Here is a 27936-nt window from a genome sequence, read left to right as displayed (position 1 = left end):
AGCACAATCCCTTGGACTTAGACTTACCCGGCACGCATGTGCCCTCAGAGTCATCGTAAGATCAACACCATCGTAAGATCTTTACCAAGCCTACCATATTCCTCTCATCTCACTTTGAGTTCATGTGTTTTGATACCATGTTGCATGTTTTCCTTTTTTGCAGGGTGGGGTGCCTATTTTAGGTATGTCACTTTGATTGCATCCAACATGTGCTGCGGTCTGTCGTCTCTATTGTAGGATCACAACTAAAGGATTTGCACTTCAGTTTAACATTACGTCTCCTAAGGGCTTCGAATCATTAGCATTTCCAACCCTACCATCACAGCCTTTCACATTAAAACATTCTCTTTTAGTCTGGCTGCTTGTCCTAATTGAGCTTCAGTGTTAGAAGAGCAAAACACTCTCCTCTCAGGCTCCAGGCTCTCTGTCTGGGTCTGTATGTGTGGCTGCAGCTCTGATCCTCCTCACCAGCCCCTGGCTGGATCTGCTGCCTTCTGATGAAAGCACGAACGCATCCGGTGAGCAGAAGCCAAAGCGAGACTGTGATCCCTACTCTCTCTCCCACCTCCTGCCTTTCTCAAGTGAGATCAGTGATAGGGAGTGCCTTTTTGATCCTGCTAGCTCATGCTCCTCTCTCCCATATCCCCCTGACAAAGCCTTCTCTCTCTCCTACACTCATTTTCTTTCCAGCGTCAAGCTCTTTCAGCTGCAGCATGTGGCTTTGGTCCAGACTCGTTGGATTTGCTTGTTATTACTGAAGAATGTCAAAGATTTATCGGGAGTTAATTAAATTACACTGTGCCGTAATGAAAATGAGTGGAGGAGAGACGATAGGTTTTGTTTTGGCAGATTTTTAGGAGAGATTGTTTGTTGTTGTCACAGAGAGAAGATAAACCTGCACCACTGAGAGGTGTCTCAGGGCCGCCCAGCCTATTGTGAAGTCTTTCCCTCTGCTGCTGTTATCTCCTGCTGTTAGTTCCAGCGGCTGCTGCCAAAAATCTCTCAAACCAAATTCCACTGCATGTGTAAACAGGAAGTGTGTCTTAAACAGGATATTGGGACCCTGTATTTTGAGGGAGGGTAATGTATATATTTTTATATATATATATATATATATATATATATATATATATATATATATATATATATATATATATATATATAAACAGATCTTAATAATAATAATGTTGTATTATATAATTTATAATTATTATAAATATTATAATATTGAAAAATATATTTATAATAAAACATTATTTTGTGTAATTAGTTATTGGCTTATAGATGTAAATGGGTCACACATGCACTTTTAAAATGGTGTCCACTGAATGAGCCAGGATGACTCAGTGCTGAAAAGAACGTCCAAGAACTTAGGCAAGTGCTACAAAGTTGAGCTGCCCACACATGTGCCTGGATTCATGCTAAAATGAGTGTTTTAGGATATAGGCAGACTGTTCTAGATTTGGGAGTTTGCATTGAAATATTCATTGGGATCTCTATGAAGGTATATAATAAGGATAATCTTTCCTCTAGGCTCCTTTGCTTCACAATTGGGAATATAATTTTTTGCAGTGTTTTAAATGCAAAATGAAACCTGAGATTCATTTTCAAAAGAGTTAAAGAAATAGGTCACCCAATTTTTTTAATTTTTTTTTTCTTGGCATTTACTCAATCCAAACCTATACAACTGAAACACAAAAGATGATATTTAAAAGGATGTCAGAATTGCTCTTTTTGAAATAAAAATGGGGACTAAATGGAGAAATAAAGAATGGGGACTAAATAGGGCTGGGCTATATGGCCAAAAAAATTATCACGATTAATTTTTTATTTTTTTTTATATATCAGTCAATATCGATAATTATCACAATAAATTTAAAACCATTATTTCTTTCAAGTTTACAGGCAGATTTTTGCTCCTAAGTGAAAGACTGTGGTTTTAAACTACTCTTTATGGTCGGAACATGACAAAAACGTCACACTTTTGAATTCTTTTCACTTTTTGAATTCTTTTCTTTCCAGTCATTTTTCCTTAAAATAAATATCTTAATAGGAAAATATGTAACATCAATAAAAATTGTAACAACCTCATTTTTATATGATGAAATTTAATTATTCTGAATGTTTGAGTTTCATTAATATTAACCGTTGGTCTTCCATAGTAGCATACATTTAGATCATGATAACCACAGTTAAAAACACACATATAGCACCTCAATACCATGGTAAAAATGTGACTATATGGTTTCTAGGTATTTGTATGAAAAACAGTAGTCGAAATAAATGTAATGTAAATGCACAATATCTAGCTATAGCTTCATCACAAAAAAATACTGTGATTATATTCCATTACTCCTTTAATACATTTAACATACAGTATGTCTGTATTAATAATATAGTAAAATTCAATGAATATCCCACATTTCTGCCACAATACCATGGTACAGTTGTTACTACAGTAAATGTAAAGTAAATGGTAAATGATGGCAATTTGTAGATTGAAAAGCCTTCTAACTGTATTGTTGCACACAGTGTTTCTCCTGTTTCTCAGCGCTGTTTCTTCTGGCTTTAAACTAGTTTAAGTCACCAAGACATTTGTGTTCGTCGCTGAATTCAAGTGCTTCACACTGGATCTCACAGCGCTGTTTAGTTTAGAGTCTTATCAGCGACTAAACGCATCCGATCTACTAACCTTGTGTTGCGCTGCCGTTTGAACTTTGATCCGAGCAGATAAATGGTCCATGTGGCATGGTTTTGTTCCACTTTTGGCACGTAAACACTGTATTGAACATTTATCGAACTCATGTTTTCGTTTTATTGAGAAAAATTATATTGCGATAATTATCATTATGGTTTTATTGCCCAGCCCTGCAAATGAATTTTAACAACAAAAAAATTGCAAGTTGGTTTGGAACACCATAATTTTCACTTTTGGGTGAACAATTTCTGTAAGATTGAAATAAAATATTTACTCTCGTCCAAAATTTATTTGTATGTTTTTCACTTTGTTTGTCTCGGTAAATATTCACATTTGTGGCTTTCGTTTCGTTTTTGTCTTCTCTATAAACGGGCTGTTTGTCAGGTTGTATAGATGTTGTCTCTGGTGATTGAGTGATGACTTAGCCTGGGTGTGAAGATTATTATTTAAATGATGACATGCACAGAAGCCATGGAATCAACTGAGTGATTAAGAGGCCATTTTCTATGTTAATGACATTATCTAGCTCTGAGATAATGGCAGCTAAGTGCTGAGAGCCAGCAGCTGCTCTCAGAACCAGACATGAGCTGTATTAAAAACACTCCTCATATTGCTCCGCTGAACTGATGATTTTATTTGTGTAAAAAAAAAAAAATCTAGTTACAGTTATACTTGCTGTACATTTCTTGTTAGAAATGTAATAAAAAATGTTGCAATGCAGGTTATTGTGTGTGGCGTTTAAGGTGCGAGTATTGCCTTATAAGTTAGTCTCAGCCTCAGACGTCATGCCCAATGACTGCTGGCTGAATGTCTGATGCATATGGCACTCTTAACTGGAAACACTTCAGCAGATTTGAAGTCGTCTTCTGACTGGTTGAATTCCACAGGATGGTCTGCCAGCAAACAACACCAAGCCATCTGATCCAGGGCTCCAGACTGCGACTAAAACGGTCGCATTTGCGATCAAAAATATTAATTTGCGAGTGAAGTTTTTGCTGAGGTCACCACTGCTGACTATATATATTTACATGCTATGACTTAAAAATTTGCATGCAATGCCTTTTTTCCTGATTGTTTTGCGATCAGATCTTTTATGTTCACGTATTAAACTTAAAATTAAAAGACGATGCACATCAAAGCTTTAGTGGAAAAAAGTTTCAAACAGTCCTCGTCTCTGCCGCACACAGTCTGTTAAACGCAGCTCCAGTTGTGCAGTGCGAGAGAGATGAATGATGGAGATGTGAAAGTGCAGAAAAGCTGTGTCTATTTCGTGCACAACTTAAACAACAACAGGTAAAGCTGTCAGCTCTGTGGATATTGGCAATATCGTCAACAATTCTCATTTATAATCATTACTAATATGGCTTCTTCTTATCAAGATCTTAGTCTATATGCTGTGTTTTGTTAATGCGTGACCTTCGTATTATTTGTAGCACACTTGCCGTCCAGTAATTGCAATTGGCCATTCAAAGCAGCTACACAAGACAACTTATTATGCTGTCTTCTAAGATGATGGTCGGGAATTAAGAACCGATTTTTATGAACCAATTTTCTTGCTTTTTTTTTTTTTTTTTTAAATACCATAACCAAACTATTATAATTCATTACATTTCATTTTTTTTGTTTCTGTCAAAGTATTTCTTTCTCAAAGTACTAAAACTGATCGTTATAACATGTTTGCAGGTTTATGTTTTAGAAAGAATTTTGCCAGAATTGGCAGTAGAAAAGCAGCTTGCTAAATTTTTGACCAAAGCATTAATCTTGTAAATCTAGAATAAGGACTGATTGTTGTCTGTTGCTGTCATCACAGATAACCCATATTTTTAGCTACCATCAACCTGACACGCCCACTCAAACCATTTCATGGTTGTAGAATGATTTTGCCGCTGTAATTGGATTGGCTGTTTCTAAAGAGGCTTCTGTCGCTGATGGCACATATGCGGTGGAGTGATGCTTTCTCTTTATGCGTGCCCTTCGGTTATGCATTTTTAAGGCGTGTAATAGGCAGCGGGCCGCACAGCAAGGGAGGTACAAGATGATGTTTACAGAACACTTGCTCTGTTAAAAATGTTTGGCCGTGCTGCTTTGTATGATTATTTCAAATGAGTGTGTCCAATGCTAATGTCACTTTGCATTTGTATAAACAGAAGCATCCATTCCCCAAGTAAACAACACAAGAAACGGAGCCTAGCTTCTTAGAATGTGTTCGAGATGTCTTCTGGAAGAAGAATGAGAACCTACAGCAGAGTCTAAATCACAGATATGAGGAACCACTGCCCAAAGAGAGAAATGGACTGCGGAAAATGGATGCGGCTCCCAGCTCCCCACCCTGGCATCATAAATAACCTCACCATTGATCGGCTGTAGTCTGTGATTCTCCGCAGCCCTTCTCTCCACATTCATCAGCCTTGCGTCTGATGTGTTTGCCGGCTACTTAATCCTCCGATTACTTAGTTGGCCTTTGCCCAGTGTCTACAGCTCTACCTCTCTGTGATTTGCTGGATACCCAGAATAGAGCATGTTATGATGTTAATCTGTAATAAATCTAAAGTTATTCGAAAGTGGACAGCCCTGAAGTCGTACAGGGTTTATGCAGCACTGTCTACTTCCTAACATTGCTCCCTTCTGCAATTCAGGGATCAAATTAAAGTTCTGTAAGATGTTCATGCTCCAAAAGAACAAAAGTGCTGAATGTGGATTGTGGAATAAAAAAATGAGTTGAGATCCTCTGGCGTGACGAGTTTCATCCTAGTTTCACAGTCTCTGAGGGTGATCGGTGTATTTCTACATTGTGAGAATTGAACTTATTTAAACAGGCTTCTCAGGCAGCAAAATGTGTATCCTGGCAACAACGTGAGTATATAAGAAAACAAAAGTAAAACACTGGCATGCATTTTTTATAAATGCTTGAGAGACTAAAAAAAGAAAAGGGATTTATGATTCTGGAATTTCAGATCGAGGTTTAACAGAAATGGGAAATCAGGTCAGATGGTGATGATAAAGGATTTTGACTTCCTTTGTTTTTGTGTCCCCGTCTTCCACCAGATCAGACTGTCAGGCATCCATTCATTCTCTTGACTCAGTTGAAGGGAATCTGGACGGATGAGTCCAGATAGTGCTCTGGGGCACTGAAGAGCTCCCATTGTCTTCACACAGTGCTGTACCAGAGCCCTGACAGTGGACATGTTGATACACGGTTCCCTTTATCTTGCCAGGTCGGGCCATTTATTTTGTGAACGCTTCTGAATGTAAAGGGCTTGCCATTTTCCATTATCCGTTAGAAGCTAGTCTTTGTTCCTCTATGGAGGATTCCTCTGGTTCAGCTGGAAGAGGATCTTTTCAGAAAGCCTGCCATGGTGAGGGACATACCGCTCAGTTGGAGTTTTGTGAATTGTTCTGGTTCTTGGCTCTTTTCACTGGACCGACTTGAAAAGTGGACATTTGTTTTTGAATAGATTTTCACCCTTATCACAAATTGAAATGTATATTCGTATAAAAGTAATCCATGCAGAACATTTTTGAAAGCAGTCGTCTTGTGTTTTGAAGACAACTCAGCAGTTTTCTGCACTCTTTTTTGTTTTTTTACACAGCAGATGGGGTTCCTGTGAGGTACACTGTATTTGATTTGATCACGACTTAGAGGGGTTTCTGTGATAAATTGGGCCTTTTGGATAATCCTATCAGATTATCATTTGCATACCAGCATACATTATTCATTTAGTGTCTGCCTCTCCAATTAGTCGAAGTCAGGTTTTTCTCCGGAGAGGTTTTAACATCTGTGCGACCCTGGAAATCCTGCAGGAGATTTGAGCTAATCAGCCACAACCTTATCGGCTCTTCAGAGGTGTGTTTGCCTGTGTATTTACTCTTTTTGCTTTTCATTCCCTCACTCTTTCTTGCTCTGTCTTGACCTGTCCTGGGCACCATGCTCCAGTGGGAGCTTCCTCTCTGTGAGCGAGACAAAGGATCAGAGCGCTTGACAAAATGCCACTGCCATGCCTGTCAATGAGGGCTGCGCCCCCTCACATCCCCACTCGACTCGGGATCGACCCTTTGCCAGTTTTCTTATAAAGAAATTTTTGCTGCCCTTGCACCTGGATTGCACCCCCTTAGCCGGTGATCAGTGCCATCTATTAAAAACTATCTGGCCATTTATGTGGTTTGTTGTTTTGACTGTTTGCTCACATCTTTTATGCCTTTTTCTCCACGGCTCTCTGAAGACTTCATGCCATAGATACAGAAGATTCTCTGATGGCTGTCTGACTACGTCTCGCCACAGTCTAGACTCCAGTGCTTCACCCACTGACTCGCTGTCTGCTTCTGCCTTCTTCCTGACTGACTGTCTTTTTGAGTCGCTGCTTCAAGGCTTAAAGCGCTTGACTGCTTGACAGATTGTTTGACTCTTTGACTTCTTCACTCATGTTTTTGAAGCGAATCATTGGCTGGATTGATCTGTGCTCCTCATGCCTCTATGGGGAGTGATACTCCCTTGCCCCGGTCTCACTTTCTTTTTCTGCTTCTCAGACACAACAATCTTCCCCTAGGACTTCATTGCTGCCTTTAAACTTGTCTTTCTTTTATCTATCTTGATTTATTTTCTGCTCATCCCTCTCTTCTCTTCATGAAAGGTTTAATTTTTGTTGATTTAGTTTATTAGTGGATGCTCTTGCAGTTTGGAAGACATATCCTGTGAGGGCGGTGCACCTGAGGCGGAGAGGGTAATTCTTTATTCCCTGAGTGTGTACCCGTTCCTGAGGGATGAGAGTGTTAGGGAATGACAGCACTTTGTAACCTGGTTTCTTCCTCTAGCTGTTTATCCAGGAGCTGTCTTTCCTCTTCCTATTTGATTTTTATTGAAAAAAGCAGAATTTGAGTGCTTGTGCTGAATGAGACAGGTGGTGCTCTGATCTTTCCATGTACTAGTCCTCACTAGAATCTTAATGCAAAGAGAGCAACTGCCACATAAACATAGCCTGGGGTTGAGGTGTGCACTCTGAGCATTAGATTTGCTCAAACCCCTGCTATGACACTGCACAGCCAAAAGCGATACCTTTGCGCTTCCCGTAAGCAATTGAAAGACTAAGGAAAGGCGTGATTAGCATGAAGAAACAGTAGCCTATTCATCTGAGCTGGATGCAGCCGAACAGGGTGGAAAATTCATACTTTAAAAGCCAGAGTGTGTTTTTAACGGTTAGTAGGTTCAGAACAGACTGAAATTCTGGTCTCAGAGAGAGAGAAAAAAACGGTAGAGAGAGAAATTACTGAAGCATCTCTTTTAAGAGACCACTGTCTGCTACAAAAGCAAGCTACTGCACACCAAAATGTGTAGTATCGTGTCTTATAGGGGGACATTTTCTGTATCACCTGGGAATACAAAATGAGAACAATAAACTTCCCACATTTTTGTTGGGTATGCTATTTTAGTGGTGCTCGCTAAGCACTTTTGCCCAGTGGTCTTTAATTTTTTAAGATGTGGTTTCCAGTTTTTTGGCATTTGTATATATTTTATATTAATGAATTTTAGTTAATTTTACTTGAACTAAAATGGCATCTGATTTTAATCAACAAAAATGTAATTTTAGTTAACTAAAGTGCAAATGTATATTTTATATAATGCTATATTAGATACATTTTATATAATGATATATATAGGTCTTTTGTATAATTATTGTGGTCTTTTTGTCTTGTGATTCTCTTTGTCCTTTATCTTGATGTCATATTATCAGTCATCCTTAGCCGTCTTTATCTGTTCTGATAAATGAACTGGTATTCTCTTGTGCATCATGTACAATGCATAGCTACCCTCTTGTGTTTCCAGCATAATGCTGATCCTGACACGCTTGGGGTTGTCTTACAGCTCTCATTAAGGGCGAGTTTTACAAGTGGCATCACGGCTGTGAGAATTTAATCCGGCTTGTGTTCTAAGGGTGGTTATCTCCATTGTACTGGCTTTAATGTGACAAATAGGCCTCCTCTGTCCCGCTTTGCACGAGAAACAGAGCTGTTAGTGGCGTTCACAATAGGGGTTGTGATTCCTGCTGAATAATGGTGGCATGCCTGTAATATCTCTGGTTTACTGCCCCCTTCGCTCCTGAATCATTGCTAGTATGGAATTCACTATTCGCCTTAAGTGTACTGTTGCGAACACAGCTACCAGTATTTGTGGAGTTTGTTTACACCGTTGTCTCCATAGAAATGCGAACCCATGCACATAATTGAATTATATCAAATACATGAATTAAACATGAGACATGATTCATTGACATTTGGTGGGTGAAAATAAACAATGACAAAGTTGTTATTGTTTTGTCCCTGTTTGTGTGGTTGTATTGGTTTCACCCAGCACAAGTCAATTATATTAGACAAATTCTCATTACAAGGAACGTTTATGCATGAATTCTCTGAAACAAATAAGGAGCAGGAGCCAGCGTTGTGTCATACTGTCATCAGTGTTACTAACAGTAATGATTGTGCAATGAAAGAAGGATCAGGAAAGAAGGTTTGCTTTAGAGACCCTAAGGACAGAAGGAATAGTAGATTTGTAGGCTGGTAAGTGAACAGTGCCTGGGGTAGATCATGCCAGAGGCGATCCGTCAGACGCTCATTGGCTTATCTAAGCCAAGCCTGGGCCTGGGGATCCAAATCGCAGTGTGTGATAACTGTTTGCTTAATCAGTGGTACAGGAAGAAGGAAATGAGCAAACTGTCAATAGGCTCCAGGAAATTAAATATGCTCCACACGCTGCAGAAATGAGATGGTGTCAGAGTTCTCCATGCCTGTGAAGTGACAGTGTTTTAATGCTGTTGAATATGGAAATATTCCCATAGGTTTTTCCCATTTGTATTTATTTCTTTTTTAAAAAACAATCTGGTTGAAATCAAAATCTTACCAAAATGATCTGACATTCTTTATTTGTCTCCTTCTTTTCCAGTTTCTGTGTTTGAAGAACATCCGAACATTCCTGAAAGTGTGCCATGATAAGTTTGGCCTGAGGAACAGCGAGCTGTTTGAGCCCTTCGATCTCTTTGACGTGAGGGACTTTGGGAAGGTGAGAAACAATGGTTTTGCTGAGCACGGAGGTTATCTAAGACTATTAATCATTTTGCACCATCATGTTTAAGTCTCTGCAGCTGAATGACATTAATGTTGTGTGCACTTTTATGGGAGATTAACCCATAAGTGAGGCTATTGTGCATAAGCTTTGTTCCATTACTTACAGCACTCTCACACACAATCCATTAATGCTGGGGATAATATAAAAGTGTGTGCTATGCTTAATCGGCCCTGTGTGGATTTCTTCCTTCTAGTCTTATCTTCTTCACTGCACGTTTTGAATATTCACATGCACATTTTATCACACACCTCGGGGTCACAAGCGTGCCTGTGTGTGCCAGTGCATATCTGTGTTACTACCATATGGTTTGTGTGTGTGTTTATGCATGTTTCTAAGGATTTCAGCAGTACTCGTTTTAGGTGACTGATCAGCTTTTAATGTGATGTAGGGGTGAGTTGTGTGGGAAAGATCTCGTAACTATTCACAGTACCATGTAGCCCAGGGTTTTCAAAGTTTGGTGCCTGGGATCCCCAAATATGATACTCCCCTTGCAGATGAGAAAAAAATTGCGTTTCTGCTCGGTGTCAGATTGTTCCAGCTTTTTCCACACCCTTAAAAGGCACATTTCTAACTGGCGAATGCTCTGTCAGAGTTTTCTCTAGTGCGTAAGCACACTTATGCTGACTTTGCTCTGACGGTCATCCAAGTATTGGAGAAAACGTGATGTCTTTAAGAACAACTGAACCCTGATCTTTATATCACTATGACAGTTTAGTCAATGCACTGACCTCCATGATAGAAGCTCATTGTTAATTCTGTATCTTAGTGCTAATTCAGCTTGATGTCTTCCGTTTATATTGGATATGGGTTCTTCCTCATTATCAGTATAGTTTTAATAGTTATTAGTGGGGAAAAAAGTGCTGTAAAGATTAGTAGAATTAAAGAGAAGACAACTTCCTTGTTATTGATCGTTCTGGTTGCATGAATTGATTGGACTTCATGAAGTATTTACAGGTGCAAAACACTTGTTCGACCATTGAAACGTTTCCAATCCAATACTTCCAGTTAACTACAGCTCAGCAAGCGTGTCTGGACATTTCTAATGCCTCGGTCAGGAAAGAAAAGAGCGGCAAGATGATGAGAGCGTTTTAAAGTCTCAAAGGGAGGGGCGTAGACAGTGAGATTAAGCCTTTGCCAGACGCTGAGCTTTAATGGATAATGTGGAAGACGGTGAGTGAGAGTCAATGAGCACACGGAAAACAATATTAAAACCCTCAAGCAGTCAGAATCAATCACACACACCCTCCACATGTCAGTGTGTAAATTGTGTTTGCGTCGACTCGAAGGTGACGGGCTTGTCCTGTCATTGATTCTCCATTAAGGGCAAGCAGCGCATTATAATATATTGAAGTAGGCAGCTCGATGTCAGTGCGCCATACATGCAAATCGTCCACCTCCTTTTAAATGAAGAGAGACTGATGCTTCTAAAGCTTTAGAGCTGAAGGATATAGAAAGCATTTTTAATCTTTCTATAGCGCATACATCGTTGAACTTTCACCTCAGGCAGTAATATATCTCTCTGGCCTGTCAAGCTCAAGGTGCCTTTAATTGGAATAGACAGTCTCAATTCTTTTGTGTCCTTGCAGTTGGGACAGTTGATGTGTCTGTGGCCATTTTAGGGATGGCGGTATGCGTTGGTGTCTGTTTTAAGTGTTGTCACTCTCATGCTTGAGCCCACCTAATCTTAACAGAGGCTTGAATGACTTGTTTCCTGCTTTGTTTGAGAAGAGAGCACAAATCTGTCCGTTTAGTGTGAATATTTAGTCTCTGCATGCTCTCCATTCATCAGCACTTCATTGCTCTTTCCTGGGTGGAGCAGCTACGAGACACCTGTCCCTCATGATGCTTCAGGTAATTGCCTCTCATCCCTTTCTCCATCTCGCTGCTTTTAGGTCTTTTAAACAGATGGCTCACCCCCACATTTCTCACTAAATTCGCCAGAGCGCTCCTGTCAGTGCTCTGATGTTTCATGCCCTCCTCTATCCCATCAGCCCGTGGGACACATCCTTACGACAATCACAGATGGACCCAGATTCTCCTTGCCATTACATTTTCATCATTACTCATAAACACACAGCTCTCTGGGGTTCGATTTTGGTTTAACGTGGCATTCAAACCGAACTGCTTATGTTCTTTTCCCTCTAATTTGATCTGGATATGCGGTTGTTATCATTTAAATGAACACCACAATCACTTTGGTTCACGTCTTTGCGGCAATTAGCTTGATGACACTCCACCTGTTCACAGCCGATTTATAGCTTTGTGATTTGCAACTAACTAGTGATTTTGATTATCATAGGTTAGATCGCACTCAATTGACCCCTGCAGGTCAGTTTTTGACATGGCTGTTCTACAAAATGTTATTGACCTGGTCTCTTTTGTTTAGTGTTGTCATAATTATCCCTCGTCTTTATTCCGAGTCAGAGCAGCTTCCCAGTGGGCTCATGTGGGCGTGCTCTAAATTAACAGTCGGTTCATCTGGGGGCATGATCAGTAAAATAGCTTCTTGATTGACACCACTGGGGCCTTTTGGAGACCACTGAGAGTCAAATATTATTTCCATAAGATTAAATAAGAACAAAGAGTGAGTCTTTTTTTGCACACATGCACAGATTCAGTTGTTTTTGCAGTAAAGTAATTTGTTTGGTCTGAAATTGAAAAAATAATATTTTCTGTTAATATTTCTAGGACTTGTCAGATCAGAAATAATTATATACACAAAATAATCTCATATTGATTTAAAAACTATTTCTATATAAGTTTTTTGTTATCTTTTAATATAATAAGCCCCATATTACCCTTTAAGGCTGAAAATAGAAAGTTACACTTTCCCTTTTTTATGCACAAAAGTTATTTGGAGTTATTTGCTGACTGCCCCTCCCTCGCAGGCTTCCTCTTTAGTTTCTCAGTATTGTGCTCAAACTGTCTGCAGCAGAAGTGCAATTCTTTTGAATTCACAATTACAATTCAGTCACCTATTGTGTTTGCACTCACCATGTGCATACATTTCTCTGCTCAAGTATACTTAAGCTTCACTCCTTCTCTCTTCTCCTCTTTAAACGTTGTCTCAAAATAGCTGGTTGCCAGGCGCTCTACTGCAGCAGAGTGCTGCTCAAATACCTGTAACACACTGCTTTGAGAAAGTTGCTAAGGAACAATGGTGACATTAAAGAATAGACTCTCTGTAAAGGTTATTGCGGTGGTTTTAACGGCATGGAGCCAAGCTGAGGCAGCACTGATGCATTTGAGAGTTGGCTGAGGTTTTATATTAGACTGGCCTGCTTTTATTTTTCGTCAGTGGTGTGGTCAGTGACCTAACGAAGTGTGATACAGATTGATCAAACAAAACATCTACTGTATCTCCTGATGATAAATGGTTAGAGAAGTGTAAGGAGGTGGTTTTTGGTTGCTAGATTAGAATATGATTCCTTTGCATCCATACAGAAAGGATCATTTAGAATGTTTAAAACAGTCTCTTTAGACAAACTGCTTCAGCTTAGTTTGGGATTAACCCTAGGCCATAAAGTACTTTCAATAGCAAATTGCTTTTTCAGAATCAATCTTGTTTTGAAAGTTTCACTTCCATCTTCGAAGGCATCCTGTTGTGAATTAAACGATACTGAGACAATAAAATTTATAGGCTATATTTGTTGTGGAAAGCCATTTTGCCTTACTCGGATCATTAAAGCAAATGTTCTTGAGTGCAAGGAGCTCTCCTCTTCCTCAAAGCAAGTGACGAGTGACATGTGCCTCTGTATCCCTGCCACATGCCGTTCCCCAGCGACTCCTGTCCATCAGGAGCAAGGCTGCATGTTTTAACATAAAGCTGCCAACACAATCAATTATTCATTCAAAACGCCTCACTCTTGATGATAATTCTCCTGCTATGAATAATTGAAGGGACGTACCTGCTTCACTTTGGACCTTCCCCTTGCCACTCTCTCCCTCAAAATGCCTCATTAGCTCTTACCTCATTATTGAGGTACCTGCCGAAACAGGTGGCTGTGAGGCGTCATCTGTGAACTGAGACAGCCATAATAATCAACTGTGGCATTCTCTTGTTCTCTCTCATAACAATTAGCATTCCTATCATGTGTTTAGCTTAAGTTTACCAAAGATAAAACCTATAGTTTTAAGATTTAAGTAAGGAAAGTATAGAAGGGTTTCTGTTTACGTATGCCTTTGTATCTATAATTTAATTATATTATTCATTTATAATAATTTAATTATATATATATATATATATATATATATATATATATATATATATATATATATATATATATATATATTAATGAATGTGGTGAAGAGAGAAAAACACAAACAGGAACTGATGCAAGTCAAACTCAGATTTATAGTGCCTTAGAGCATGTGCCCTTTTGTTCACATGCTCTTTTTCTTTTTCACATGCCCCCCCCCACAACTACATCTGTATTCTACAGCTAGCTATTATGTCAACAATAAGTACAACATCAAATTTTAGTCAGCACCTGAGCTGCACACACAGCAAGTAATAAGTTCCGCTGTGTTTCTAGCAGAACAGCAAAACGGGAGCAATATTTCATAAATCTGCCGAGACCGTTTTTCCAGAATCAGCTCTTTGTTTTTCTGGCGATTCTGTTCTCTGACAGGAGGTGATGACAGGCAGCAGCGTTTAATTCTGCAGGAAGGAAAGTGATGAACTGCTGAACACATTACACGCAGAGACCGAAAGCACCCTGCACAATAAAATCTACATTGTGGAAATAATTACTGCTCTTTTGTCTTCCCTTTGAGAGCGTAAAACACGCAACATTCTCTGCACATTGTCTCGCCGCAGAGTCCAAAACACACTCAGTTGTAGTGTAAAGAGTGACAGAAAAAAGAAAGTGAGGGACTTGTTTAATGCGCTTGCTGGTCTACACCATGCAGTTTGGTCTGTCTCCGGTGTGCCATGGCAGTAAAGAGGAGTCATCCAGGAAGAGCGGCTCTCCTCCAGGAAGTACTTCCACATTCAGCTCCAGCCGTGAACAGCGTGCAGAGCACTCTCATTATTTTTCTTTCTCTTTCTGTCCTGCTCCGTTTCTCTTGCCCTTTAGTTTGCTGCAAACCTAAAGGAATTCCTCTGATAGACAGGTACATTTTTTGAGTTCGTGAGCATGAATAAGTAAACCTTGAAAGTGCATATAGCGTATTTGTCCTTCTCCATAAGCCTGAGATTCTGTAGCCTATAGGTGTAGGTGCGTGCTAAGTTTTGCTTTTGGTGACCTCTCTGCCCTAAAGCTCAACGAAGGTGTAAACAGGAACACTGCAATCCATATTAATCCTTTAAAAATGACTCTGGCAGCGAATAGCCTGGCAATGACCCCACCTCATAGGGATTTCAGAGAATGGGATGCTACGTATTAAATTCTCAGAGGTCAGGGGCAACATTCAAGGTGAAATCTACTTTAGCCGTACCCAAACATGCTGCTAAATCAACAAAAAGTGCACCATGATTCAAGCTGTGATTGGTGGAGCAACCTCAAGGTCATGAAAAGTGTTTGATCATACGGTGCATCATCTAATTCTGTTAATCCAACCAAAGCCAAGCCCAGATTTGAAGGGAAAATAATAAATACAGAGCACTGAATCTGACCATGAAGGCGTTTGCTTTCAATGCTCTTTGGTGAAACTAAAGCAACCCAAGGAAATGTGCTTGAAAAATAATAAACTCGTGTAAATGTCAGTGGGTGTACATTAATTCCTCTGGTGCCCATTAAAAGCCACTATCTGCTCCTCACTCTCTCTTTCTCTCTTGCAGTCGAACTAATCAGGAACTCTGCTATATAAAGCCTGCTGTGCCACTCTGGGTTTCAGGCTACTAAAAGCCATAAAAGTCGACCACAAGTGGATCTAATCTGCTTTCATATTCCCTATCAAAGACTTGTGATATGTAAATTGAAACTAATGCATTATATGTATATCTATTACTCCTTTGCATGTTTATTACAGGACGAAGACAGAAGCCTAGGCTTCTATTTGCAGGAGTCATAGTGCCTCTTAATGCAGAGAATTCATTAATCTGACATTATGCTGAAGTGTGTCAGCAAGGGGTTCTAACCATTAACTTTTCTTAGTTTATTACAGCATACGAGCTCAACAGTGAACACCCACTCCCATAAAGAATTTCATAAAGTCCTACACTCTCAAATAATATGTAGTGCATTAGTCCTTCCACTTTTTCAGTGGCTTTAGTTCTGGAAGTCTTTTTTACATTCAGGGATTTTTAAAAAAAGTCTTTGTTCAAGAGTTGCAAGCCATGAACCAAATCAACCAACTATGAGGTAAATCACAACTTTCAAATCTTTAATTTGAAACAAAAAGTTATTTTAAAATTGAAAAAAAGACAAATGGTTTCAATGAGTGGAAGATTTACCATCCCATGAAGATTTGCAAATATAAAACTATGTATAATATTTCATACTTAATCAGTTTTATATTGTAGAATAAATTCTGATTCGATTATAGAATTCACAGTTCTTCATGGGATAGGTCATTGTTATGCTGTATTTGGGGAAATTTTGAGATTTTTCTCAACCTTTTTTCTACATGCCACAAGGTAATTTGATACGGATGATAAATGTTAGTCCGCTCTTTTACTGTCTTTCTCTTTGACTTATTGAATCTTGAAGATGCCCTGCCAGGTGGTGCGAGATCTCATGCTGTGGGTGCTAAACTGTGTCCCACCCTCCTCCATTGCTGTTCATTTCTCACCTGTAGGTTTGCTGCTGCTAGGTAGCAATAATAACCACCGACTGCTAGGCTGTGTTGGCGAAAGATGGCACAAAGTACCATGTAAGCACCTGTGTCCCACAGAGTGCTCCTCACTAACTCTATCAACTGCAGGCTTGAACCCTGTTGGTTGACAGCATCGATTCACAAGCTCACAGAAAAGTTTGTTTTTAATGATCTTATTTAAGCTTTGGATTATTAATATAGATGCACAGATATATAATATTTTGGCTGATACCAATAAGATAATTATAAGTTATTGTTTATATTAATTCCAATAAATTCCCAATATTCTACACTATATTGTCTAAATAAATACAAAAAAATAAAAAAAGGGGGAAAAAAATCTAAATTAATTTGATTTAAATTATACAGATGATTTTAGGAATTATAATGTAACAACATAACAACATATGATTACAAAATATAATTAACAGTATTAAAAATGGGTATTCATTTTGAGATTTGATTACATTTAACAGTGTTATTAAATTATTAGTGTTTTTACATTTATTTATATATATATATATATATATATATATATATATATATATATATATATATATATATATATATATATATATATATATATATATATATATATATATCCAGTATGGATATACTGATAAAAAATAAATAGAAATCAGTTACAATTTATTTCGATTGTCCACTTTAGACATTCTACTAACTATAAGTAACTTTGTAACTACATGTCAACTAATTCTCATTAATTAGCAACTACATGTCTACTAACTCTCAGTAGGGTAGGTTTAGGGTTAGAAACCTTAAATACTCATTACAGATAAGACTAAAATCAATCGAATCTAAAAAGGGCCTACTTTTATTTGAGTACACTGACAATAAGAACAAGACATTGTGCTTTTGCAAAATAAATCAGTCTTTCCCGTATCTGAGCTCATTATATGCAGTCACCTGCGTGCAATCACCCTCATCTAGATACAAAAAATAGAAGAAGAAAAAAAAAAAATCAAGATTTGTCTAAATTTCATCGATTTTGAAAGAAGTCCTGCTGTGAGGAATTAACCTCAGAAGAACAGCGCGATCTGACACAATTTTTTTGTTATTCATATATTTTGTTATTCAGAGTATTTCTATTGCTTAACCAAAGAAGGTTACATTTTTTATAAAAATGTTTAAGTATTACAGTTGTTTTAAAGCTAAAAGGCTAAATTATTCTATGTATTCTATTCTATAGGGATTTTAAGATGTAGCCTAATTAGCGATTTGAATAATTAAGTTACTTATTGAGTAACTAAGTTACTTGTCAGACAGAGTAATTAGTAAAGTAATTTAAATACAATATTGATGATGTAATTAGTAATAGTAATTAATTACTTTTTGAATGTAACTTACCCAACGCTGGTTGACATGTAGTTGCAAAGTTACTTACTGTTAGTAGAATGTCTAAAGTGGACTGTTGAAATAAAGTGTTAACAAAAAATCTAATATTGGCATATAACCGATGCGATATGAAAAATATTGTGTATCCCTAATTACATAGGTTTGTCATAGATTAGCACAGAAAGCTAATAAATGTCGTCAAAAACTCAAAAAAGGTTTCTTCTATATTAGAATCCATGGGCAGTCTGTTGACAGGAAGTTGGTGTTGTGTTTCATAATTTCACTTTACGAGTGGAAAGGCAAAATTATAGTTTGTTCTGTTCATTTCTTTCTGCTTTCAGTCTATCAGAGATCCAGGATAATTGGTTGTTAGCAGGCTAATTCTTGATCACTGCTGTTATGTTGTTGCACTGATTTTTTTGTTTTGTTTTGTTCCTTGGTTGTAGATTGCAGGGAGATGGAGAGCGCTGTGATACCAGAGAAGAAAATAACTCAAATACAAGAAGAAAGATTAGAAGGACTTTCACAGCTTCAGTTTTGGACATGTTATGACTCCCTACTCTTTCATCAAAGAGAGTGGTCTTGGCCAAGGATGTCTGTGTGCATTGATGCCAGTGTATTGAGTAGTGAGGGCCTGACGGTTTGTCTCTGAACTCTCAATTACCTCAGCATGAGAATGAATGGACTGCCTCATTTTACAGTGTGTGAGCAACATCAAAGACCATTGGAAAGTGGCGGGTGGCCATTGTGCCGCGTGAGGGGCTTGTTGTCCGTCAGAATGCTGGTGTAGCCAGAGGCACTGCAGAGTTTCTTTTCAATGCTGGATGATTCTTTTCTATTTTTGTGGATGTTAACCCTTCACAGTGCCCTTGAGACCAGTCACCGCTTTGTGATACCATGCCTAGTCAAGCATACAGACGCCAACACCCTGTCCAGATGGTCAGGCCAGACTGTTTGCTTTTAAATTATTTGAATCTTGCAGAGTCATAGCTGAGTCCCGTAATTAAATAATTATTTTTGGAAGGTTGCAATTTTGTCAAAATGAAATGAGACCATTGCCCCTTTACTGCAAATTAGTTCACTCAACTGCTGTCTTGGCAATGCCTCTGGACAGCTGATGTCCTTGCAAGCAAGTGCAGCCCTCCTCTGATTGAATAAACAAAGACTGAAATATTCAGATTTTTCTGCCAAGTGTTCATTTAAATATCGGATCTCAGGCTGGGTAAAAATATATTGATCTTTTAATTCGTTTTTAGTGAATCAAGAACATACAGTACAACCAATGTAGTCCGGTTCACAAACAAATGACTCCGCTGAGTCCTTGAATGATTTATTTAAAAAGACTTCACTGAGTGATTGAATTTTAACACATTACAGGATGGATGGATAGGATATTTTATATATACACTGTGTAATGTTTTATTTTGTGTTTGATTTATTATATCTGTTAAATAAGTAGCTATTGATTTGCATAGTTTTGGCCCTGTTATTAATTTTTTTAATTAATATTTTTATAATGTATAGATACTGACAAATTCTACAGCATTAAGCACTGCAGTGCAAAATAGACATCGACATTGAAATAAATTAATTGAAATCAGAAATGAATCAAATCAAGAGCTTTTGAATCAGAATCTAATTGAGTTGAGTATCGATTCCCAGCTCTAGTCAAATCAACAGAAAAATAGTGTAATAATTATATATGATAAATGCTATTTCCTTACCTCAAATCGGCTTTGTTTAGCTATTGTGTGCATATAAAGGAGTGTGGTGTGTTGACCAATAAGAACATCCTCCATCTTGAGCTTTCCTTAACACCAGTTTTTGCAGTACATTATGCAAGAGAAGCAGCTTAGGGAGATTTGGTACCTCTGAAATGCCATTCGTGTACACATTGTGTTCTGAAAACAGTCGTGGTATGGTTTATTGTTCTGCTTTCAGCCTCCAGCCATGTGTTGTTGTATTTCTGCAGTGATGTAGAATAATAAGATTTGCTTTCTTACAGACCTCACTTGGTGTATCTGCTTTCTTTTTACACTTTCTTATCCTTCTTTTTCTTTCCAATGTCTTAAGTAATTTTTTTTATATGCCCTAATTAAGTTAGTACCCCTCAGCCAAACATGTTCTGGTTGGTGAGCACATCCCTAAGATCAGCTTTCTTGTGTGGGTGGATTGGAATTAGATATGTGGTGTGGGATTTAATAACCCATTTCTGGATTGCATTATTAGTATGTAGTCTATTCCAAATTCTGCTGTGGAGGCATTATTTCCTGTTTTTATGCTGCATGCTATGCTCTGTCCCACATATGTATGTATTCACACCATCTTGTTCTTCTCTGCCCAAGGGATGCATTCTCCTTTCTCAGATTTCCCCACTTCTTTGACCTTCGTGGGCAGCCGAGGCCTCAACTGCGAGTGGTGTTATGCAAGCTCTGTGGCGGTCTTCACTCAGACTTTGTCCCTATTTGACTCTCCAGGGCCGCAGGAAGAGAGAAAGTTCAGCTAGTTTGAGAAACATCCGAAAAAAATCAAAATGCTCTCTGCAAATGTTGATTATTTATTTATTTATTTTTTAATTTTGCAGAGGGAAACTAACATGTATAAAAAGTAGGCTGAATCAGCCATCAGAAATGCAGATGGTAAACTCCTTTCACCAAAAGAAACACTGAGATCTTGGGGTTCCTTAAGTCACCACTAAAGACCATCAGAGATGGAAAGCTCCTCAAAGAGGGCCTTAAAATCAAGGCGGGCTCTTATTCAAAGCTTACTGGTGTTCAGCGAGCTGTTTTTACCAAAGCACAATAATAACAGCTTCACTTCACTAGCATTACTCAGCTCTTTGATCTGAGAGCCATCTTGTTTTTGTTTTGGCTCTTGCCAGCGAGACACTGGGGAAGCAAAGTAAAGAGATTTCTGCAGCCAGAGGCAACAGAAAGCTTTCAGGTACAGTAAACTTTTAATGTCTTGGATACCCATCCCGTCAAAATATTCCCTTTTTTCTCATTCTCTCAGATCCCTTTTGAAGGTGAAATGAATCATAGTCTATTCAAAGTCTATTCATAATAGATTTATTAAAACCTGTTTTGAGTCCCGTCATTCAGCTCCCTCACATTCAGTGGCGTCTCCTGCCAAAAAGTCAGTACTATTTATTTTTTCTCATGTGGCACAGGTGGAAATTGTGCATTGTTTGACCCAGACGCCAGCCCTTGAGTGTTTGCACAGCCGTCTGCTCACAAATGTGTATCTCACTGTCATTAATGCTGGCATCAGAACGATTCATTATGCAGTTTGATTGCAGCTGCCAGACCTTAGCCACTAATGCTACATAATCTGCAGTCTCCTCCCAGGAATCAGCCTGGGTAGCAGACCCCGCGCCCCTGCTGAAGGTCAACTCTGGATGGGGTCTGAAAAGTGTGGATGTGAGCACCTGGCTGAGGCCCTTACCTGTGGTGATGCAAACAGCTCTGGTGGCTGCTTGCATCTGTCACTCAACATTAATGCCACCCGAGGAGGGTATCTTTACAGAAATTGACATTTCCAAACCATACATTTTTACACGCATGTCAGGGCTCGACATTAACGCTTGTCCGCTTGTCCAGGACAAGTGAATGTTTTGGACGGGCAAGTGAAAGAGGAATTTACTTGCCCAATCGGACAAGTAACTTGAAAAAGTCAATACCAAAAACAATAATAACTGCCTTTATTTGTGATATAGCCTTTGTTATAGGGGTGTGCGATTATATATTGTTTGCGGTAATTGCTGTTTTAACGAGTATATATTGCAAGAATCAAACAAAACACACCTACAGAGTGCACGCATAATTACGTAAAGTCGTCTAGGTTAGACTAGCTCACGTACGTTCTTTCACTGCATGATTCAGTATTACAATGCATGAAGAATGATCAGAAAATTCAAGATACGGGGGAAGAAAATGTATGTATTTATATCATTTAATATAGTTAATATCACAAGAAGATCGAACGCCGTTTTTTTTTTTTTGCTTCAAAAACCATCATGATTACAAATGTGATAATAGTTCAATAAACAAGAAGTTAAAATTAAGAGGCTTACGTTTTAGACACTATATTGCCTGTTTTTGCTCTATTTCACCAACAAAAATAACTCCAAACATAGCCACAGCGCTGTTTTGCGTCTCTGAGGAACATAACGGTGTTTCGTGCCTGAATGAATCAACCGTTTAAATGATTCGGTTCAGTCCAGGTTCAGTCGCAATGACTCACTTATTAACAGTGACTTGATGCCACCTACTTGGTGGTTTTAATTTCACATTTACAGCATTTTTTTTTAAATTTATTTTTTATAATTTCAAATATCAGTATTCAACATTTTCTGTATCAAAACATTATTTATTCATTTGTAACTGCAGGTTAAAGCATTCCATGTCCCTCAGAGCTGCATTAACAGTGTGTAAATATATCTATTCCACTCCAGATGCAGCTTCTGTGTTTCTGCTGCATTGCAAAGATGAATTTTGTTGATACTGATTTAATTTGTTTGGTAACAGCCCAAATGTCGTCTTATACTAATTGACTGATTAAATTTAACTAAATACATTTTTTAAAATCTAAGTTTGAAAATGATGAAAATTCATATATGAATATAAGTATTAAAAGTAAATATTAGTATTTTATTGTTTACTATAAAATAATTGTATTTGTATTTAATTCTAACTTTTTATTTTAAAATATAATAGTATTATCACACTTTATTATTTTGTTCATTATTTCATTTAAAAAGAAAAATCTAAATAAATTAAATGTGTTTTGTATAACTACAATAAATAATTATATTTATAACTCAATTTAACTTAATGTTTTCTCTCCGGGCAAGTAACTTTTATACTCGGACAAGTAAATGACAAATTTACTTGTCCGAAGGACATCCACATGAGAATGCTTAATGTCAAGCCCTGCATGTAATTCTTGTAGAACAGCTTTTCATTGAGTTGTGCACAGGACCACTGTTGCACACCACTCTCAGGCAGAATCTCTAACAGCCACGGGTGATGCTCTCAGGTGAATGCTGAGAACACTTGTTTAGACCCCAAGACATGTAGACTTGAATTTCCTCCTCCAATCTTGACTCTCTTTAGCCTTTAGTAGCCTGTAAGTAACATATTCTGTTTAGGAATTAACCAATACTTATTTATAGTACTTACTAATAATATATATATTTTAATTAAAGAGTTTTTCACCTTGACCCTTGAAGGCCCCTGGAGGGCTGTGCCAATATAGTAGATGTTTCAAGAGAGTAGATATAATAATAATAATAATAATAATAATAATAATAATAATAATGTAATAATATATATATATATATATGAGGAGTTTATTTGCAAAAACAGATAACTCATCGCAGAAAAATCACGTTCTTTATTAGGTTATGTTTTTATTCTGCTAGTTAGCTGTATTTTTAGTTATTTTTAACCTAATCAAAATAACCCAACTGCAGTTTGATTGAGATTCATTGGAATGCACAATGAAAAATCTGTATGTGTGTGTGTATATATATATATATATATATATATATATATATATATATATATATATATATATATGTATGTATATGTGTGTACGTGTGTGTGTATGTGTATGTGTATGTATGTATGTATATGTAAGGAATAATTGACGGGCGTTGGATTATTAGATAAATAATGCACACCCGAGGTGTGCATTATTTTTCTAATAATCCAACGGACCGAAGTCAATTATTCCGCTTATACTACGGTTGCCACACCTCAAGACATCGATCAGATGATATATTTCAAGGCATTCGTCCGGTATTTCTACTTAAATCGCTATTGTGAGTAGGATTATTTCTTCCGCATCTCAGCCATCGCCTCCGTTGCTAATTCCAAAACGCCATTTTAAACCTAGTAACGGAGGCTTGAGCCGTTAATAACAGACTAATGCAGTTAATACAGTTAATAACTAAGTTATGAGAGAGAGAGAAAGAGAGAGAGAGATTACCTCTGTGCGTCTCTCAATAGTGTTCGGCAGCAATGTCTCTAGTTATAGTGAAACTTAGTTCCTTTTGTTGTTACCTCGCTTGTGAGAAGTCATGTAGTTTTTAAGTTGTTTACTGATAAAATCGTCAGAGTAGCGCTAACAACATCAGTGCGATGTATGTTAGTGTGTATGCAAACTGTAATTGTTATGTATGTGCGGTCTGTGAGGGAGAGAGAGCGGGAGAGATAGAGTATGTGCTTATATTAAAGCGTAATTTTGTGGCAATGGACATGATCTGTCGTTTTTATCCTTTTATTTACTATATTTATTTGTTTGGCCAGTGTCGTTGTGGGTTTTGGTTATTTTGCTGTTGTAAGACCTTTGAAATAACAGAAATCATTTGGCAAAGTGATATGGTCATGTAATGCGGTCAAGAGCTGCCTGGAACTACGTTCGCCGTGCGTTTCCCTGAAATTAATTGCACACCTTAGAACGTTCGTCAGCCAATCAGATTCAAGCATTCAACGGCGCCGTAGTATAAATATGTATATACAGTATATGTGTATGTATTAGGGCTGGGCGGTATATCAAGTTTGTATGATATATCGATATTTTTTATGAGAGATACGGTATGAAGCAAATACCGTTAATATCGATATATAGTAATTTGATACGAGCGCATCTGAAAAAATATTTAGGGAGGACACAGACTGAACTGCTGCGGAGAAAGTGCATAATCCAATTTGTTCTAAACATGTAACAAGCTTTAAATGAAGGGCTTTAAAAAAAACTCGTAAGATATAGTAGCCTATAGTTTAGCCTATAGTTTCGGCTCTGACAGAAAGGCTGCGTGTGCCACTGACATAGATGCGCTGTTTAATGTGTTTGAGATGTGCTGTTTTCCTAAATGCATAACTTACATTTCACAGGCATATTCTCCATCTATAAATGCTAGAAAGCCATGTAAATATTTCCATTTTGCTGTCAGAAGTGCATGAGAAGTGCATAAATGTCACAGACTTAATTTAGAATGAGTGCGCATGGGAGCCAAACCAGAGATGGAAACTCAAGTCTGCGACTTGGACTCGAGTCGCACTTAAGTCGCATAAATAAAGACTTGGGACTTGACTTGGACTCGTGAACAGCTGACTCGAAACTTGACTTGGACTCGTGACTTGTGAGACTCGTAGAAATGCAAGTCATTTGGTATAGGAGTTTATATGAATGTATCTCTGAGGGAAACTGTATGTCTTAAAAAAAAGTTTAGATGGTATTTTCTTTTCATCTTGCCTCCGTATAATGTATATTAAAGTAGTGTTCATAACAGCAGTGCTAATATTAGTGCTGTCAATCGATTAAAAAAATTTAATCGCGTTAATCATGATTAATCGCAAAATTAAAATACTAGGATTTACCTGTAAATGTGTTGAAAAAGAAATGCATGACAAACTAGTTTAAGGAAACCGAACCTTTCACACGTCCACCAGGTATGAGACATAATATTCTTTTATCATTGTTCTTTTGTTTTTATTCAGCCATTATCAGCCTTTAAACTGGCAATAAAACGTTTACCAAGCCACATCGCTTCAATCCCAGTATACATTTACCCAACTATTATCAAACGTATTTCTAAATGAATACAACAAAACATTTCTTGCGTCCTTATGTGAAGTATTATGACAAAATGTATTATAAAGAAGAATTGGACCTGTTCTGCAGGTGCATTAGAGCTAATATTAGCATCATGCTTCATAAGACAATTTATGAGATTAATAGTACACGTTTACTCAGAACTCACTTCAAACTACCATCGAGTGTTTGTAATAACTTTCTTTTGCGATCACATGTGGAATTTGGTCGTATACTGTTGTTAAAATATGCTATTTACAGCCTTTTATATCGCTGCATAAATTAGCATAGATGTACACATTCAATCTCAAGAAAATCACATACAAACCATATCCATCGTAATCGTGTGTTTATTATCTTATATAATCTATAGTGGCTGTTGTCATGTTTATTTCTGCTGTGTAAAAGCCTTAACATGTGCTCTGGCTGAAACTCATGTTGTTTGTGATGTTACAACCGCCTCTCCGTTCTTAAGTTGCCAGGGATACATTCCAAGTATAATACACATTAGTAAAGGGATCTATTTTAACTTTTATTTGTCTATATACACTTTGGGCGGCCGCGGTATATTATAAAAGTAGCCCAAAAATTTTTTCCCACGACTGTATTTTCAAAATAGCCCACTTGTGACGTTACCCTGGCAACACTGGTTCCCTGTACCCTCATCACACCTTCCGCGCTGCGATGACAGCAAGAAGTTGGGGTCAAACCTTATCAAACGATTAATTTGCGTTAAAAAATATTAACATAAAATATTAAAATATTAATGTTGACACCCCTAATATATATATATATATGTATATGTGTGTGTGTGTATATATATATATGTATATGTATATACTGTATATGTATATGTGTGTGTTTAGTAGGGTTGGGTACCATTCACATTTGAACCGGTACGCTACCGGTACTGGTACCTGAAATTCGGTACCGGTACCCAACGGCACCCCCCGCCCCCCTTGAAGGTCAAGTTAATTTTATTTTCTCTATAGCGCCAGACCACAAAAGAAGTCATTCAATGTTACCTTCCCTATAGAACAGATCTATACCTTGTTCTTTTATTAAACAAACTAAATAGCCTTATGTTATTTATCTATTTACACGACGGAATGTCATTTCTGAGCTACGTTACATGGTCGCGCTCTCTGTATCGCGCACAGCGGAGTTCCGCCCCGGTTCGCGCGCGCGCACACACACACACGTAAGCACACACACAAGTAAGCACACTCCCACTCCTATTTGTAAATATTAAGCCATGAAACGACTACTAAACGACTTCTGCGTTTCTCTGAGTTAATGTATGGCGCAGACGCGCGGGTTTGTTCACTATTCATACAGAAGCCCGCGTGACTCTTGCGGTGATATTAACGTCTGCCGCCTCACTAAATGAGGACATAAATACATGAACAACATCTCCAGAACTGCTCTGAGAGTCACTTAATGAGCATTCGACCGTTTCATTTGAGAAAAACTATCCTTATATATCATATACACAGAAATGTAAAGATATTCACGGCAAACCGTCAAAATAAAAGTTCGGTTTCATGGACTCCGCCATCTTGTCCGCGTCTTCGCAGAAACCATATGGCCCTAGAAATGTAAGCACACTTCAGAACATTTCGGTTTGCACTGTGTTTTGTGTTTTAAAGAGTTGCAGGGGTGACATCATGTCACAGGGTCTCTCTCTCTCTCGTATGCGCCCAAATGCGTTCTCAAGTACCGAAATTTGGTACCAAATGATTTAATATGAATCGATACTCAGTAGTACCGACGCAATTTGGTCGGTACCCTTAAAAATACCAAGTTCGGTACCCAACCGTAGTGTTTAGATTATTAGTAATAATAATAATAATACAATAATGTTATAACATATTACTAGGGGTGGCACGGTACACAGATGTCACAGTTCAGTACGTACCTCGGTTCGGGGCTCACGGTTCGGTACGATTTCGGTATAACAGGGGGAAAAAAATCTAATATGCTCGGTTTCTTTTCATTTATTTTGAACAGACAGTAGTACAAATTACTATTTTTTCCACCTAGATGTCAAAATACTAAATATTATTACATTATGTAATTATATATATATATATATATATATATATATATATATATATATACATACACATACACATACAAGGAATAAATTCTTGAAATATATTTGATTTCGTTCACAGATAAACAAGGGGGGGGGGAAACAGTGCAACACATAACAGCCTATATACAGTGGGGCAAAAAAGTATTTAGTCAGCCACCAATTGTGCAAGTTCTCCCAATTAAAAAGATGAGAGAGGCCTGTAATTTTCATCATAGGTATACCTCAACTATGAGAGACAAAATGAGAAAAAAAATCCAGAAAAATCACATTGTAAAATCACTTTTTTTCTTCACACCAAGCTGCTTACCTATT

General features: G+C 37.8%; 1 protein-coding gene across 7 annotated transcripts in view; it reads left to right on the top strand.

Moving 5' to 3' along the window:
- vav2 (vav 2 guanine nucleotide exchange factor) overlaps positions 1 to 27936 on the top strand; it is a 201381-nt gene that overhangs the window by 54297 nt on the left and 119148 nt on the right. For all 7 annotated transcript variants that reach the window (XM_058757388.1, XM_058757393.1, XM_058757392.1 and 4 more), the window contains one exon: positions 9630 to 9746. In XM_058757388.1, the coding sequence (XP_058613371.1) occupies positions 9630 to 9746 (117 nt within the window). The remainder of the gene's footprint in view (positions 1 to 9629; positions 9747 to 27936) is intronic.

This window comes from Onychostoma macrolepis, chromosome 21, assembly GCF_012432095.1.
Source record: "Onychostoma macrolepis isolate SWU-2019 chromosome 21, ASM1243209v1, whole genome shotgun sequence".
Classification (NCBI taxonomy): domain Eukaryota; kingdom Metazoa; phylum Chordata; class Actinopteri; order Cypriniformes; family Cyprinidae; genus Onychostoma; species Onychostoma macrolepis.
Note: the sequence above shows the minus strand (reverse complement) of the source record. Positions and strands in the feature narration are given on the sequence as shown.